This window comes from Musca autumnalis, unplaced genomic scaffold (genome assembly GCF_047663935.1).
Source record: "Musca autumnalis isolate F117 unplaced genomic scaffold, ASM4766393v1 scaffold_2, whole genome shotgun sequence".
In the NCBI taxonomy this organism is placed as follows: domain Eukaryota; kingdom Metazoa; phylum Arthropoda; class Insecta; order Diptera; family Muscidae; genus Musca; species Musca autumnalis.
In genome coordinates this window covers 208,722,795-208,739,901 of record NW_027411755.1, presented here as the reverse complement: position 1 = coordinate 208,739,901, position 17,107 = coordinate 208,722,795, and the positions used below count along the sequence as shown (strand labels likewise).

The following is a 17,107-nucleotide window of genomic DNA, read 5'->3' as shown; positions in this document are numbered from 1 at the left end:
ATTGTCCTGTGTCATATATGAGGCGCTCAGCGCCAAAACGGCCTAACCCACATTTTCAAAAAAATCAAACTGACTATGCTGGACGAACCGGAACCTTTTGTAATACATACTAAAAAATCCCCAATTGCATAGATTAACCCTATGTTATTCTACATGCCGAAACCCGTTTTTCCTTTACTGAAAGTTTGAAAAAATGTGGACGCCAAAATGGCCTAAGCCACATAGACAAAATCGAATACTGGAAAAAAATACGTGTGGGTTAGGCATGTTACGTTTTAGTCAGGAGTATATTTGAAAAATAATATAAAAATAAATTTTCGATAAGATTTTGTAAGTAAAAACCAAAGGTTATGTAATAAAGTTGACTTACGCCCTGGCGTCAATGTACAATGTAAGAAGTTAATAATGTATCGCGATCAATGTGGTGGCCAAAACCGTAACATAAGAATGAACAATATTTGCACATTCATAGTCAATAATTCGACCTTCTCAGTGGAACGGATAGACCACAAATTTTTAGTGTTTGGCCATTCATGCCTACCATGCGATCAAGATTTTGGTCTCATTGAAAAGGAAAAAAATATTATAAGGGCATTTGTACGCCTGATGATTGGGATCGTGTAATCCTCACGGCAAAAAGGGAACCATGTCACTTGGTAAAGATGACGACAGATGAAATAAAAAGCATGTCCTCAATTGAGAAACTAGTATCAAACAGAAAAATCGATTCCAAAATGCGAAGCCATTTATAATTCAATACAAATATTCAAATAACATAAATGTTTTATTTCAAGAAGTTAATATTTCAAAAAGGAACTCCAGCAAGTACGTAAATTTTGAATTGGAACCGCTTTATCCGGCAGGAAGATTCATTGAAGTTACAAAGTTTAAGGATTTACAGAAACTCAAAGGGTAAATCATGCATTTTATAATAATTTAAAAACAAATTCGAGAGCCGAAGATGAAGATATCCAGGAAGAAGACCAATAATTTTTATTAATATGAATCAATTAAAATGCTCACAGTTATTTTTATTATTCATCTGCATAACTTTTGATTTAATAAATGGGGACAAAATGGCCTAACCCTCAGTTCCTATCAATATATTTTTTTTAAATGGATGCCAAAACGGCCTAAGCCACTTTAATTTTTTTATTAACTGATTAAAACAGTTTTTATCTATGTAAACTAATACCTAATGATTAACCTAAAACAAATATTACAACTAAGATGTATTTATGATTAATAAAAAAATTATAAAAATATTTTAAAAACTTGTTTTCTTTGAACTTCGTTTTTCTCGAAACCATCTCTATGTGGGTTAGGCCGTTTTGGCGCTGAGCGCCTCATATATGGTTGAAAAGTTTGGTAAATAGTTGTAGATTGTTTCCATCAATGAGTTTTAATATTTCTGAAGGTATCTCGTCAGGCCCTGTTGCTTTTTTGTCCCTCAAAGATTTAATGGCCCATTCTACTTCAGAATCCGTTATGCTCGTTCCAGACAATATTTGCGTGGATTGATTTTCGTAGCATGATCTTTTATCATCTGTAAAGAGCTTTTGTATATAGTCTTTCCAAATTATTTTTTTTTCGCTAATTTCAGTCACTATTTCATTGCTCTCATTGTATAGTACAGCAGAAGTTGTTTTACGATATACACCAGCAGCTTCCTTTAATTTCTTGTGTAGGTTGTAATCATCGGGTAGGTTTCTCAATCTTTCTATTTCTTCGCACTGATTATTCAAATAAGCGGTTTTTGCAACTCGTATGGCTGTTTGAATTTCTCTGTTGAGCTCCCAATACAGTTCGTAATTTGAATTTTTGTATTTTCGGCGTTCATCGATAAGGTGTAGAATTTCATCCGTCATCCAATCCTTATTCTTTGGTGTTGTGTAGTTTCCCAGATCATGTTGAGATATGGTGTTTATGGTAGTTTTAACTCTTTCCCATATATTTTCAACCTCATCAGCATTAATTGTGTTCAGTTGCAAATTTAAGTTATGCGTTATATTACTTTTAATGAGGGGATTTGCAAGTTTTCCAATATCAAGTTTCTTACGATGTGTTTTTTTGGATTTAGATATAATCTTTGTGCACATATTTGCCATAAGAAGATTATGATCAGAAGGAACATCTGCTCCTGGGTATGTCGAGGCCTTCGTTATAGACGTAAAGTGGCGCGTATCTATGAGAATGAAATCAATTTGGTTTCTAATTGTGTTTCCTGTTCTATCTTGTGGCGATTTCCACGTATACAGTCGTCTGGGGGGTAGGCAGAAATATGTGTTTGCTACTTTCATTCGGTGTTCTTGGCAGAATTCTATTAGTCTGTCACCTCTTTCATTTCTATTTCCCAATCCATACTGTCCACTTGTTCCTGGGACAGCGATGCTTCCTACCTTCGCGTTGAAGTCTCCCTGAACAATCGTTATTTCATGTGGTTTTGTCAGATTTAGGAGTTCATCAATTTCATTATAAAAGAGTTCTACTTCTTCGTTGGTTTTGTCAGCTGTAGGAGCATATACTTGCAAAATATTTATATTAAGTGACTTGGCCATTATTTTTATCATCATGGTCCTGTCAGATTTTAAAATAACACTTGTGATACATTTGGCAATATGGGCTTTGACAATTATTGCAACTCCGTTTCTATGGTTTCTGTTAAGGTTTCCCGAGTAATAAATTTTAAAATTTTGGGATAGAAATTCACCTGCTTCTGGCCACCATGTTTCACATACGCCGAGTATATCAATATTATGTCTTTCCATTTCATTAAGTGTGTTGGCTAGTTTGCCAGGCTCGAATAAACTGCGGACATTCCATGTTCCAATTTTTAGTTTTTGTTTTGTTTTACCTCCGGGGATTCTTAACACCCTCGAGTTACCGGAAATTGAGGGCCGTATATTTTGTGTTGTATTCATAATTGCATGATTTTCAAGGGATGGTACATCAGTGGTTTCCCGTTGCCTTCTGATGGGTATATAGTTTTCCTTCTAGAATTCAGCCGCTCCTCTGGAGTACAGACGCTGTTTGTAGTCGCCCAATGTGGAAACAGACACTACGTTGCAATCGGGTTCCTTTAAAATGTGAGGCTGATTAGACCACAACATCCGATCCTAGCGTTGGGATTGCCAACGAAACCCTCTAGGCCGGGTCGCCTTCTCACTCTAGCTATCGACAAACGGTTGTCTGTACGATATTACCAGGGAATACTTGATGTAAAATCGGAAGTAGTGAGCTGCTTGGAAAATTCAGCAAATGAATCATCTCTGGCCATTCCCAAGTGAGTGGCGATCAGAGACTTTCCGTACCGAAGTACACATCTGAGAAGATCCCCATTCCCCCCAATATATATTATATATATATATATATATATATATATATATATATATATATGTATATGGCTTCGTTAGGCTAAATGCTAAGGGTATAAAGAAAAGAGCAAACAGGCTGGAGAGCAGATGAACAAACAAGCAGTTGTAATTGTCACTGACTTCAAAAGAGGGTGGGACTTCAAAAAAGGGAGTACTGTACTGTCAAACCGCTGAGGAAGCTCACCCTGCTCCTACCAAAGTAGGTTCGGATGGTGGGAAAATTAACATACATACAATCTTCGATAATCTCCTCCACCTCTCGTCACAAGCCAACCAATAAAAACCAGGAAGTGAAAGTCAGGAATAAAGTCCTCCAAGCAATAGCTGGCACCTGAAGGGGATTTGATAAGGAAACATTGGTAGCAACGTAATAAATATTTCCCTTTTTTACTTCTTTGGTAAGAGAACCTACCAGTGAGACTACCGAGAGGATGAACACGAATATATCGCGCATATACTTAAAGAGTGGCATAACTCAAAAATGCGTTTTCTGAGTTACAATTTCTATTTTTCTACGGCTCAGATTTTCATTTCGATATCTCTAAAACTCCAAAAGTTACAGCTCATTTACAAGTTTGACATAATTCAACAAAAAAGATTTTTGATTTATAAACCACTAAAACTCTTCAAATCATATTTGATCTTGCACAGCAATTTACCACTGATGTCTGGCTAGCAGTTTGCATATATGGTCCAAGTAGTTATTTTATTTTTTGAGTAATAATCTTTTTAAGTTGTGAAGTCAAATTTTAATCGCCAAATTAAAACCCGTTTTTCTAGAAACTGGATTTTTTGAGATGTGTCACTTTTTGAGTAAATGAGCAATATGTTTATGATGATGATTGTACCGTCTTGTTGATCACATTTGTGAAACGTTAAACTCATATTTTATGGCAAGGAATATACAAATATCCTCCACTAAATCCACTGTCAAGCTGCACATGGACACATGGTCGAAGTAAAATAATTCCTACAATAAACTATAGCTATTTGCAAAATTCTGAGAAGAAGGTTGTCTGTCAGTCTACTAATATCTACCTTACTCAGTAATAGCTGGTTCTTTGTTTTGTCCTCATCTGAGTTTCCAAAAAGTATAAGTTATAGTATTTTTATTACGCTAATAGAAAGATTTAAGCTTACCTTATGCAAATTGTCTGGTTCCTCATAGTTCCAATTTTCTTCAGATTTTGAAATTAACACGAACAGCCAAATAATGACAAATTAAGGCCGCTACCAGCACACCATCACTTGTTGAATGCTATTTGAAACCATAGCTTTTTTATAGATAGATATAGAGAGCAAATTGTTTTTTAAACCTGGAGAAACCCCAACATGCTGATAAATCTGGTGAAAAGATGTTACCTCAGTTTGCACAACAGCAGGTTGTGAGTTTCAGGCAAATCTTATCACTTAATTTTTTTGCTCCGCCCATCCCACCGCCGCGTGTCTGTTTGTGTGAGATGGTGAAATAGCAGAGTTAGTTAAAGAACCCACTGCCCGCCGCAGGTGTTTCGTTTTCGTGGATAAACAAACAGCAGCTTCCCGGCTTAACGCATAAACATTTTAACAAAAGTGGCAAATACAAATGTAAAGAATAAAAATGAAAGCATAAAAATGACAGCCTTTTCTTGATCGGAAAACCGTTTACGATTTGTGTACACAGAGCTGAGGCGATGAACAAAACGTCTTAGCACACTGCCATGATGTTGCTGATGATGACGTTGATTATCCAATATGTGTTGGTGATGACTTATGGCTGCTGTTGCTGCTTGCAGTAGTATGGGATTATTGGCAAATAATTGATTAGCGGCACTGGCAGCCAGAAGAGTGGCTGTATTTTGGGCATTACTTGAGCTATTGGAAGCTGATGAACCACCACCACTGGGGCTATTGTGATTACTGACACCATTGTTGCTGCTGTCATGGAAGGCATGATGATGATGGTGGTGATGGTGGTGATTGGGATCATCACAGCCGCTGAAGTTGGCTGCCAACTCATTGGCCACATTACTAATAGGTATGAAACCCATGGCATTAGTGCCTATAAGTAGGGTATTATTGCCCGTTGCTGATACATTGTTACTGCTGTTATTGGAATTTTGATGTTTACTGCTATTGCTGTTAGCCGAAATGGAACGATGATGCAAACCACTTGATGTTGCTGCGCCGGCTAAATTATTATCACTGTGCCTGCTGTTGTGATGGGAATGATGATGATGCAAGTGAGAATGATGGTTGTGGGCATGACCGTGGCAAGTGGCCCCACCCTCAGTATTTGCACCGGCAGCATTTAGACTAGCAATCATTGTTGCCGCTGCATTGGTCAAGAGATTATCATCGATTTCCTCAAGTGGTGGTATTAGTGGCACAACATAACGGAATGGTGATGTAAATGCACCGAACAAGTCTTCGCCCGTACTTGTGACACGTATGGGACAAACACGAAATTGATAAAGGCCAGCCGGTTCCAAGTTTTCAATTGTAAATTTGGTCTCACTACCACGGTAGATCTAAAAGAAAATAAAAAGGAGTTAATGCCCAAAGGGTTCACACTCGCACATCTTTACAACTTACCATTTTGAAATTACCATCTTTGCCAATGGCATATTGCAGCATATATTCCACTCGATCACTGAAAGAATTCTTTGAATGTTGCCACTCCAGGGTGAGAGGTACGCCCAACATCAAATTACCCAAACCGGTAGGATAACTTGGTGTTTCGGGTATTAGACCTGAGGGTATGACATTGGCATTCGTTGATGTATTACCGCCACCACCACCTGGTGGCGTGGTTGTTGTTGTGGTATTCACCGTGGCAATAGTGCCTGTGGTTGCCCCACCAAGTGCAGATGGATTGAGATTTTGAGCAATACGTGGTGCCTTAATGCTACTTGGTAAACAGGGCGTTGTAGTGAAAACATATTCGTCCGAATATTCACCAACTCCGGCACGATCATTACCCGCACAAATACGGAATGTATAGCAGGTACGTTCCTGCAGTTTATTGACTTTACACATACAGTTGGTACCGGTATAGACCACCTGGAATTCCTTGGCCCGCTGGACATACATTTCTACATAGAATTTGGTAAAATCTAAATTTTTACCATCGCCCCATTTCAGTTTAATGAAATTGTGACCCACACCGGAACATTCTAGTTTAGGGGGTGTAGGCGGTGAAGGCAATGTGGTCAATTTGGCATAAGCAGAATAGGGTCCCGATCCAATGGCATTGATGGCTTGTACTTTGAATTTATAGGAGGTTTCCGGTTGGAGATTGCTAACCGTGTATTCGGTTTTATCATCCGGCGTTGTTATAGTGGTTACATTGGAAGGGGCACTGTTGTATTCAATGGTATAGTTGATGATGGGTGAACCATTGTTTTCGGGAGCAGACCAACGTAAGGTGGCTTCATTGGAGGTAAATTCAAAGTCTTTAATTTGGGGTGGTGAAGGGGCCGCAGCTGGTGTTTGACAATTTGCCATGGGTGACCATTTGCTCATACCAGCCACATTACAGGCATTCACACGGAAATAGTACCGGGTGAAGGGTAGCAGATTTCTAAGATCCGTACTGCATTGCAAGCCCTGATAGCAGATGTGGAATGCTGATGCTGGTGGTGGTTCGGGTGAACTTTCTTCCTTCGCCGAAGGGGAAGAGGCGCTCTCCAAACGATATTCTGATATGGGAGCTCCACCTTTGTTGGCCGGCTCCTGCCATGTTACATGGAGTTGTGTGGCTGATTTTACAATGACTTTCAGATTTTCGGGATTATTGGGTGGGGCTGCTGCCGAGGAGAATTCGAACCATGGAGACCAGGCTCCAGCTCCAATGCGGTTCAGTGCCCTCACTTGCACCTCATATTGGGTACCCGGTTGTAAAGCATTCACCACACAATAGTCTTCCTTACCCCTATATGCTGGAGTGGGTGGTTCTTGATCACCTGGTCTGCGGATTTGTACTTCATACTCTAGAATAGGAGCTCCTCCATTATAATCAGGTTTTTCTAGTCTCAGTACGGCGGCAAATGGCCCAGGCGGCGTATCATAGTAGGGTGCAGGAGGAGCAGCAGGTACTACAGCTTCAGAGGTTATGTGGCTAATCTCTGAGTAAGGACTAAATCCCCCGGGACCCTCACAGGAAGCTCTCAGTTGATAGGTGGTGCCAGGTTGCAAACGATCACAGTTGGCTTCACACTCTGCACCAGAATAGATTCGTTCAAATTTTTGACCCCCAGCATTTATTTCAAGGTAATACCGCTGAACATCTGCACCACCATTATCCGATGGAGGTTCCCAGCGAACACGAAAGTGTGTACCATGTATTTTACCCTTAGCATATGGTTTACCGGGTCGGCCCGGTCGTTCGGGTGCAGTTTTATAGGAAACTTCAGGTGACCATGCGGATGCTCCCGATTCATTCTCGGCCTTTAAACGGAAATTATACAAGGTGGCTCTTCTTAGTTTACAGCATTCATATGAGCAATCAGGCCCATTGTAGACATTCAAATAACCATGGCCAGATTCACGATCCAACATTTGTAATATGTAAATACATGTGGCACCATCTGCTGGGCGTCTCTCCCAAAGCAGACGCAAAGAGGAAGAACTAAACGATTGCAGCGTGGGTGGTTTGGGGGCAGCGGGTGGATTACCTTGGGTACTGAAGGAACAAATGGGCGAATATAATGAGGATCCAACTTCATTAACAGCCGCCAAGCGGAAATGGTACAATGTGGAAGGTTGTAACTTTGTCACTACATATTGTCTACCCTTTATTTTCACAGCCTCTACAAAATTAATGGATTTTTCTGCCCCATTTCCAGACGGGAGGGGGCCGGTGCGACCATCATCATGTTCCAATAGATAATGTTGCAATGGCGAACCATTACAATTGGCATTGACCCAACGCAAATGCAACGAGTTCTTGGTAAACATTACCAGACGTGGAGCCGTGGGTCTATCCGGTTCACATGGCGGTGTGGCAAACTCCACTGGCTCCGAAGGATTTCCCTGCAAATGTTCATAATGTACTTGCACCCGCACCACATAGTCTTGACCCGGTTTCAAATCTTGTATAACACAATCGTATGAGGAACCTTTGTAGAAACTTTTAAATTTACATTCTTTTGTACGTTCACTGAGTAGGACATTGTAGCGCAATTCCTCCAAATTCATTACATGCGAAGCTGACTCATTGATAGATTGTGGTATATCCCACATTATTTTGGCCGAGCGTGATGTAATTTCGCTAACTTCAGGTTTTTGTATATCTGATAAATGGTCAATTATGGAAGTTTGACAATCTTCATCATCATTGTCGGGAGTTAGGCCATTTGTTAGATCTTCACCTTCTTCAGAAGAGGCATTGGAAGAGGAGGCACCCTGGTTGTTACAGCTGATGCTACTACTGCTGTTGTTGTTGTTAATTGGATTGTTGGGATTGGAGCTAAAACTGCCATTACGTTGTTGATGGGATTTACGTTGTTGTGTTTGTTGATTGTTGTGTTGTGACCTTAAAGATCCGTTGTTGTTGTGACCATTTATTTGTGGCTCCTGGCGTCTGGGTGATGGCGAATGATTGGGTGAAGAAACTGCTGAATCTATATGGAATAAAAACGAAAGTATTAAGGAGTGGATTCTCATTGATGTGGAATATTGTTACTTACTGTATTCTCTTTGTTTCTCCAATTTCATTATCAATTTCTTATGCTGTCTTTGTGTCCTTTCATCTTTGTGATAATTATTGTTATTATTAGGTGGTGATGGCGAATGATTGGCGGAATGTGAAGCCGGTGAGTGTTGCGACTGTTGTGTTGGATTATTTGCAATGTTGACCATTTGTTGTTGATGTGGAGGAGGCTGGGGTGTGGGTGGCTGATGCGGTGGCGCCATATGTCCATGAGGGTTAACAGGATAAGGCGCCGCTGCGCCTGTGCCAGGTTGAAAACCATTAGGCATGGGGGCGTAGTAGTGCGTTGTGCCATTGGCAATCTGTAAAGTAAAAGGAATCAGATTATAATAATTGTAACATAAAGATCCTGAAAATCCTGAAACCAATCGAATTTATCAGTAAATTGTAAGGGGAAGAAAAGGAAGATTTACTCTTATTAAAATTGGTGCTGGCCCATGAGATGGCGTTCCATGAGCGATGTGAATATGATGTACAGGACATGGAGGGCGATGATGACCATCATCATTTCTCTGTTCCATGTTGGTGGATGATGCTTTGCAGCTGACGTGTCGTTCTCTCTATATAATTTTTTTATCAAATAAAACGAACTGAAACCGACAGCCTAAGAACTTCCATATGTCGCACTCTCACGTAGTCTTTCATTTACTAAATAATTTTCTGTGTTTTTGTTCTTATATGCGGTACTGTTTATCTCGGGAATTCTTATCAATATCGGTTTGTTTTTTTTTTTTTTTTTTGTCATTCTTTGTTGTTCTCTGTTAAGTGCGATGTTTTGAATTCTGAGAGAGAATAAGCCGGGAAATGGGAGAGAAAATGCTGTTTGACAGTGATGCCAACACATAATCGCCATTAAAGGTGCCAATTTCGAACGAGATTCAGAATTCTCGGTGATAGAGAGAGGGAGGACGCAAGTGTTACCAAATAAAAATAAAGTGAAAAACGTCAACATATACATATGTAGTTTTTTGGCATTTATGAAATACGATTATGACTATTAAGTTGGGTACACATTTGCTGTGTTCCAGAACCTGAAAGAAGCTACTACTTTTTACTACGATAACATTTTTACCTTTATGTTATCGGAAAAAATAGTAAAAATTTGTAGATTCTTGCAGTACTGGAACAGACCAATTGTCAGTTTTGAATGACAGCTTTGTTGTTGCTTGCTAGTGTGGCCGTTCATTTTTGTCATTCATCATGCAACCACAAAATGTTTTGTGGTTGCTGGACAGTTTGACAGTTATCGATAACAGAGAGTGAACAAAATGAAATACGCCGCTTTTTTCACGCTCAGTTTCATGTAAAAGATCAAAGGCCTAGTACTACCTACTTCAAATGCTGCCCTATTCATTTGAATTAGGTAGTACTTGGCCTTTAGTCTTTTACATGAAACTGAGCGTGAAAAAGCGGCGTATTTAATTGTGTTTCTACCTTAAGAATAAAGGGGAGGTACTACCTAATTAAAATGCGATCTGGCATTTCTTTATTCTTTTATATAAATTGAAGCTTGGATAAGCACGATTTTTTCATTTTTTCATTGTGTTTTAGAGCTGGCAAACTATCGATAGTCGCACCATTCGATAGTTTCGATATTTCTTATAAAAATATCGATAGTATCGATACTATCGTTAGTTTTTTATCGCCTGTCAAAATCCTCTGGATTTATTTGCAAATATTCATTTGACAAATAAGCAAGGTGACAACTGAAATCCAGTGGATTTCCAACATTTAAAACGCCATATACATTAGACCTTTTTGTCGGGTTACCTTTCTTTATGAAAATTACAGCCTGTTTATGTATAACCTTTCCCTTCCCCTTTATGTTCCAATAAACAAAAACATTTAAAACTTTTCAAATTTATAGTTCGTTTGCATTTACGAAATCGAGTGGATTTCAACTGTCAATTCTTTGGGTATATGTCAAATGAAAACTCATGTAAAATCCATTGGATTTCATTTGACGTTTAAGCAAAGGAATTGACAGTTGAAATAGAATGGATTTCATAAATGTAAACCCAGCATTAAAGTGAAAGGGGTTCAATTTTGTTCCTCGAGAGCAAAAACGCATAATTATTTTACAAAAGAAAAAATGCTTCGTAGTGCATGGATAGGCAATGTGCGCTTACTGAGAGCAAGTGAGCATACATTTCAATGCATTTTACATTGAAGATTTCGCTCACTTACTCTCAGTAAGCGCACATTGCCTATCCATGTCGTAGTGTCATTAAGTCTGTCTGGTGACTTTCCCAGCAAGAATTGTCCAGCAAGAACTTTCTCAGAGAGTAAGGGGTTTTTATTCTCTTTTGCTAGAAAATTATAAAAAGTAAACAGACACCTTCCCAGCAAAAACCAGCAAGCAATCAGCTGACTTGCCAAAACAGAACAATTTGTCCGCCAACAAAGGAAGCAAACACGTCGTATTTTATTAAAAATAAAAAAGAAAATGAAACAAAAAAGTATTTTTCCACTTTACAAATTTGTTCTCCATAAAACAATACAATTAGACTATGTTATTTCCACAATAAAATTGTTTTTAATGTTCACAAACATAAATCAACAAAAAACTAAAAACGGCTGATTGATTGTTTTCAGGAAGAAGAAGAGCTTGCAAGTGCTTGCTAGAAGAAATTTGTCCAGCAAGAATTTGCAAGCTCTCAGTGAAAGTACTGTCAAAATGTCTCTCTCGAATCGCTCTCTTTTGCTGGTTTTTTGTGTTAACAGACGACTTCCAGCAACAATTGGTACAAATTGTTACAAATTTTAGGGTAACCAGACACAGCTATTGTGCGGCAAAAAAATATAAAAATAAAAAAGACTTTTCAGTTCTAATTGATCCAAACAATTTTCATTTGTGTTGACTTTGGCGTTATTCTTTTGATTATTCTTTCATTATTACTAAAGTCGGATTTCTGTCAATAATATCGATAGAAAAAATAACTATCGATATTAGCTCAAAAAATAAAATATCGAGAGTCCTATCGATATTTTGCCAGCTCTATTGTGCTTGCACCTTTAAAGATAAAAGCCCTGTTCCTTTACGTGCAAGAATCCTCAAGTTTTACAACTTTTTACTCGAAAAGCGTTCCTTTACTTCAGACACCATACAATTTATATGGAAGTAGATTACAACTTTTGCTACTTTTGCCAGTTTTACCATTTTCAAAAGTAAAGGAACAGACCAAAAATTAGCTGTGTCTGGTTACCCTAAAATTTGTAACAATTTGTACCAATTGTTGCTGGAAGTCGTCTGTTAACACAAAAAACCAGCAAAAGAGAGCGATTCGAGAGAGACAATTTGACAGTTCTTTCACTGAGAGCTTGCAAATTCTTGCTGGACAAATTTCTTCTAGCAAGCACTTGCAGGCTCTTCTTCTTCCTGAAAACAATCAATCAGCCGTTTTTAGTTTTTTGTTGATTTATGTTTGTGAACATTAAAAACAATTTTATTGTGGAAGTAACATAGTCTAATTGTATTGTTTTATGGAGAACAAATTTTTAAAGTGGAAAAATACTTTTTTGTTTCATTTTCATTTTTATTTTTAATAAAATACAACGTGTTTGCTTCCTTTGTTGGCGGACAAATTGTTCCGTTTTGGCAAGTCAGCTGATTGCTTGCTGATTTTTGCTGGGAAGGTGTATGTTTACTTTTTACAATTTTCTAGCAAAAGAGAATAAAAAACCCTTACTCTCTGAGAAAGTTCTTGCTGGACAATTCTTGCTGGGGAAGTAACCAGACAGACTTATTATTTATCCCTTATGCTTGGTTTACATTACGAAATACACTCGATTTGAACTGCTAATTCATTTGCGTATACGTCAAATGAAAACTCATCTGAAATCCATTGGATTTCATTTGACGTTTAAGCAATGGGATTGACAGTTGAAATCGAGTGGATTTCGTAAATGTAAACTTACTATTAAGCTGAAAACACATCCAACGTTTGAGTAAAGTTTTGCGTCATTTCTGGTAGAAGAATAAAGAAAAATTGAAAAATTTCTTTCTCCTCTAATATAAAAAATATTATTCATTGTAATTGATGTTTATAATGTTGGGTAATTTTTTATTGCTATGCAAGCAGAGATGTAAGGTTTTTTATAAAAACCCACGACTATTTTTATTATAAAAAAAAAACATATTTTCTTAAAAACCCCCCTGTTATTATGGCTAACTAAAATAAGAATAAAGCTGGAAACACATCTAACGTTTGAGTAAAGTTTTGCGTCATTTCTGGTAGAAGTATAAAGAAAAATTGAAACTTGGTAGCACTTTGCCTTTTATTCATCTTCCAGAAATGACACAAAACGTTACTCAAACGTTGGATGTGTTTTCAGCTTTACTCTTATTTTAGTTAGCCATAATAAAAAGGGGGTTTATAAGAAAATATATAAACATGGCCCATAATATTTTTATACCCTATACCACAATGTGGAAAAGGGTATAATAAGTTTGTTTTCCCAAAAATTCATGTAACGCCGCGAAATATTCGTCGTAGACCCCTCATGTGGTATACCAAACTTCATATCTCGACGAGATAAAGCGATTTAGCGATGTGTGTCCGTCCGTCCGTCCGTCCGTCTGTCCGTCCATTAAAAATTGTAATCAAGCTAGAGGCCGCAATTATGGACCGATTGTCACGAAATTTAGTATGGAGGTCGGGTTTGGACCAGAATAGAACTGATTAGTTTTTGGCGATGATCGTGAAATGTTAAAGGGATGAAATGGACCAAAAACAAAATTTTTGCTCGATTTTGTAGCCGCTCTGTAGGTCGCAATAATAGTCCGATCGGCGCGAAATTTTAAACGTAGTTTTGGTTTGAGATGAAGAAGTAGCGTGCAAGTCAACGGTATGATCGGATAATATTTAGCGGGTTAAATTGATCAAAACTTTTGTGTGAAAATTGGTAAAATTTCTAATGCACATCTTATAACTTTATCCCAAGAAGACGCGTTTAGTGGTATAGGGTATCACATGGTCGGCCCCGTCCGACTATAGTCTGTTCTTACTTGTTTTGTAATAAAAATAGTTGTGGGTTTTTTAAAAAATCCTACACCTCTGCTTGCAATGCAATAAAAAATTACCCACCATTATAAACAACAATTACAATGAATAATAGTTTTTTATATTAAAGGAGAAAGAAAGAAAAAATCCCCCCGACAATTTTTAGCGTCACATGCAATTCAGTTATCTAAATATAGATGCACTCGAGCATTTATTAACTAACGGTGACAAATTAATTGCAGAATATTAAACATTTATAAAAGTTAATGAATGTACATATGTCTATCCATGTGCACCAGTTTTGTGTTTTAGAAATATTTAATTAATGAAAAAGAAACATGCAATCTGATTATTAAGATTATAATTTATTCAAACACATTCCACACCTGCACATCCATACACATCTATGTGCGTGGTGCAATGATGCAGGTTGTTCGAAATGTTTAAATATTAAATTTTCGTATTTATGTATTTATTTTTAAAGTTGAATGAACGCAGTATACAGTGGGAAATACAAGACTGATAAATATGAATACGGCTGTGAGTTCTATGAACCCGATTGTCTGGGAGGAAACTTCGACCTGGGACTGTCATCTCAAAAACTGCGTTTGTTTTCGTTTACTTTTTCACCATGGCAATATATATTCCGGAATGTCTGCTCCGAACTCTTGACATATGACAAAAAACTCATATTTTGTTTCAGACTATATACGGCGATAACTCTATTCTACAGTTTACACAAAAAGACATTCTCTTATTTGAAAAGTTACGCTAATTTCTCAATAATGTTGTTAGTATATGTTATTACTTAAAAATATCTTTAAATCCATTTATAAATGTTAATATGTTTCGTTCATAGAAAAAAATCGCATTGCCTCTAACAACAGTCGCTTCATTAAATGCCGTTTAAATGAAATGCTAACAACTTTGCAACAATGTTGCACTTCACATAAATAACACTTGACGGCTAAATGTTGCCATTATAGATTATACTGCCGAAGCATTCCGCTGGAGGGTTCAAGAGTTTTTTGCTTTTGGTTTTTGATGGAAACTTGACTGCAATTTTTTCTTTGTTTTCTTGTCAGGTGAATGGGTTAAAATAGCAACAAAGATTGTAAAATAACCTGTAATTTGGCGTGGCATCAATATTTATGGCTTGGTTATTGAGTTTTTAATTTTTGGGGTTAATTACAAATTTAGGACGTAAAACGGTGACGGACCTATGGGAAACAAGATTAGGTCTGGGTTTTTGGCTAGCAGAAGAATAAACTATGTTGCCCCTATATTCACCTCCGCAGCTCAAACACTTTCCGTTGCTAGACATGCCGTGTTCATAAAGAATAAGGAGACAGGTGAGTCGGTTTAGCTGGGCAGCTAAACAAATGCAGCGAGTCGTGCGATCCCTATCCACAAGCGGGGTATGTTTTGGGTATCGTTCAATCAATTCAGGTCCAATATGAATTGAAGCAGCTGCATCCGACAAACATCGCTAAAACGCTAAATTGAATTGAATGAAAAGTTCAAATAAAAGTTGACAGCACTCTTACTTTCATTAGAACGTTACGGCTATTTTTTTGTCGTTAAACTATCGAAAAATATCGTTAATTATCGAATTTTAATTTTACCGATCTTTGTCGGTAGATCAAGAAATCAGTAGTGGGATTCTCTAACACATTTTTTGAGTTGCCGACAAAAATCGGGAAAATTAAAACGCATAATTACGAATGAAAAGTTCAAATAAAAGTTGACAACACTCTTGCTATCGGTAGAACTTTACGACTACTTTTGACTAACTTACAGACTAATATTGTTAATTACCGAAATTATAAGCATTTTTATTTCACCGAGAGTTACGGACAAAAATCGGTAAAGGTTTTTTTGGTGCCGTGACATAACCCCCAACGGACATAACTCCCAAAACGATTTTGGGAGTTATGTCCGCCTTGGTTTGCGGACATAACTCCCAAATTTTTTGGGAGCTATGTCCGACCTCCCTTAGCGGACATAAGTCCCAATGGGAGTTATGTCCGTTTTTAAAATTTAAGAGATTTTTATTTAAATACAAGTTTTATTTCAAATGTATAAGAAAAAAATTAACTTTAAGTTCATATGCATTTGTCCTCAAACCTAAACGAAAAATGCTGCCTACAGGAAAATGAAAAGTTTTTGTTAAAATTCGCAGATACTTTCTGAAAAAAGATAAGCGCCGCTGGCGAAAATATTTTTAAAAAATCGCGCGAGTTTTTCCAAAAATATTTTTACAATTTAAGAAGATAAAAAGTTTTTTTTAAATACTTTCTGAAAAAAGGAAAGCGCCGCAGGCGAAATATTTTTGAAGAAATCGCGCGATTTTTTACAAAAATATTTTCACAGTTTAAGAAGATAAAAAGTTTTTGTAAAAAATATGCAAACACATTCTGAAAAAAAGAAAAGCGCCGCAGGCGAAAATGTTTTTGAAAAAAAATCGCGCGATTTTTTACAAAAATATTTTCACAATTTAAGAAAATAAAAAGTTTTTGTAAAAGTATTCAAATACTTTCTGAAAAACAAAAAGCGCTGCAGACAAAAATGTTAAATAGATCGCGCGATTTTTCACAAGAATATTTTCACAATTTAAGAAGATAAAAAGTTTTTGTAAAAATATTCGCGATTTTTTACGAAAATATTTTCACAATTTAAGAAAATAAAAAGATTTTGTAAAAGTATTCAAAAATATTTTCACAATTTAAGGAGGTAAAAAGTCGAAAATATTTCTGAAAAAAATCGCGCGATTTTTTAGAAAAATATGTTCACAATTTAAGAAGATAAAAAGTGTTTGTACAAATATTCAAATACTTTCTGAAAAACGAAAATATTTTTGAATAAATATCGCGATTTTCTTAACAAATATTTTTACAATTTATAACTTCTCCTAACTGCTACTTACATAATTTTGGGCATAATTTCGTTTTTAACTAATTTTATGAAATCAGGAGGATTTTGTGGATACTTCGGTATTGGTTGGCACTTAGGCCTTCTCAAATGTATAATTCCGCTTA

At 37.0% G+C, this 17,107-nt stretch overlaps 1 protein-coding gene across 1 annotated transcript in view; it reads right to left on the bottom strand.

The window, feature by feature from the left end:
• Positions 1-17,107, bottom strand: part of mtgo (miles to go) — a 994,590-nt gene that overhangs the window by 5,138 nt on the left and 972,345 nt on the right. The window contains exons 4-6 of the mRNA XM_073970717.1: positions 9,044-9,368; positions 5,949-8,977; positions 4,515-5,884 (exon numbers count right to left, since the gene is read on the bottom strand). Of these exons, the coding sequence (XP_073826818.1) occupies positions 4,922-5,884; positions 5,949-8,977; positions 9,044-9,368 (4,317 nt within the window). The 3' untranslated portion in view covers positions 4,515-4,921. The remainder of the gene's footprint in view (positions 1-4,514; positions 5,885-5,948; positions 8,978-9,043; positions 9,369-17,107) is intronic.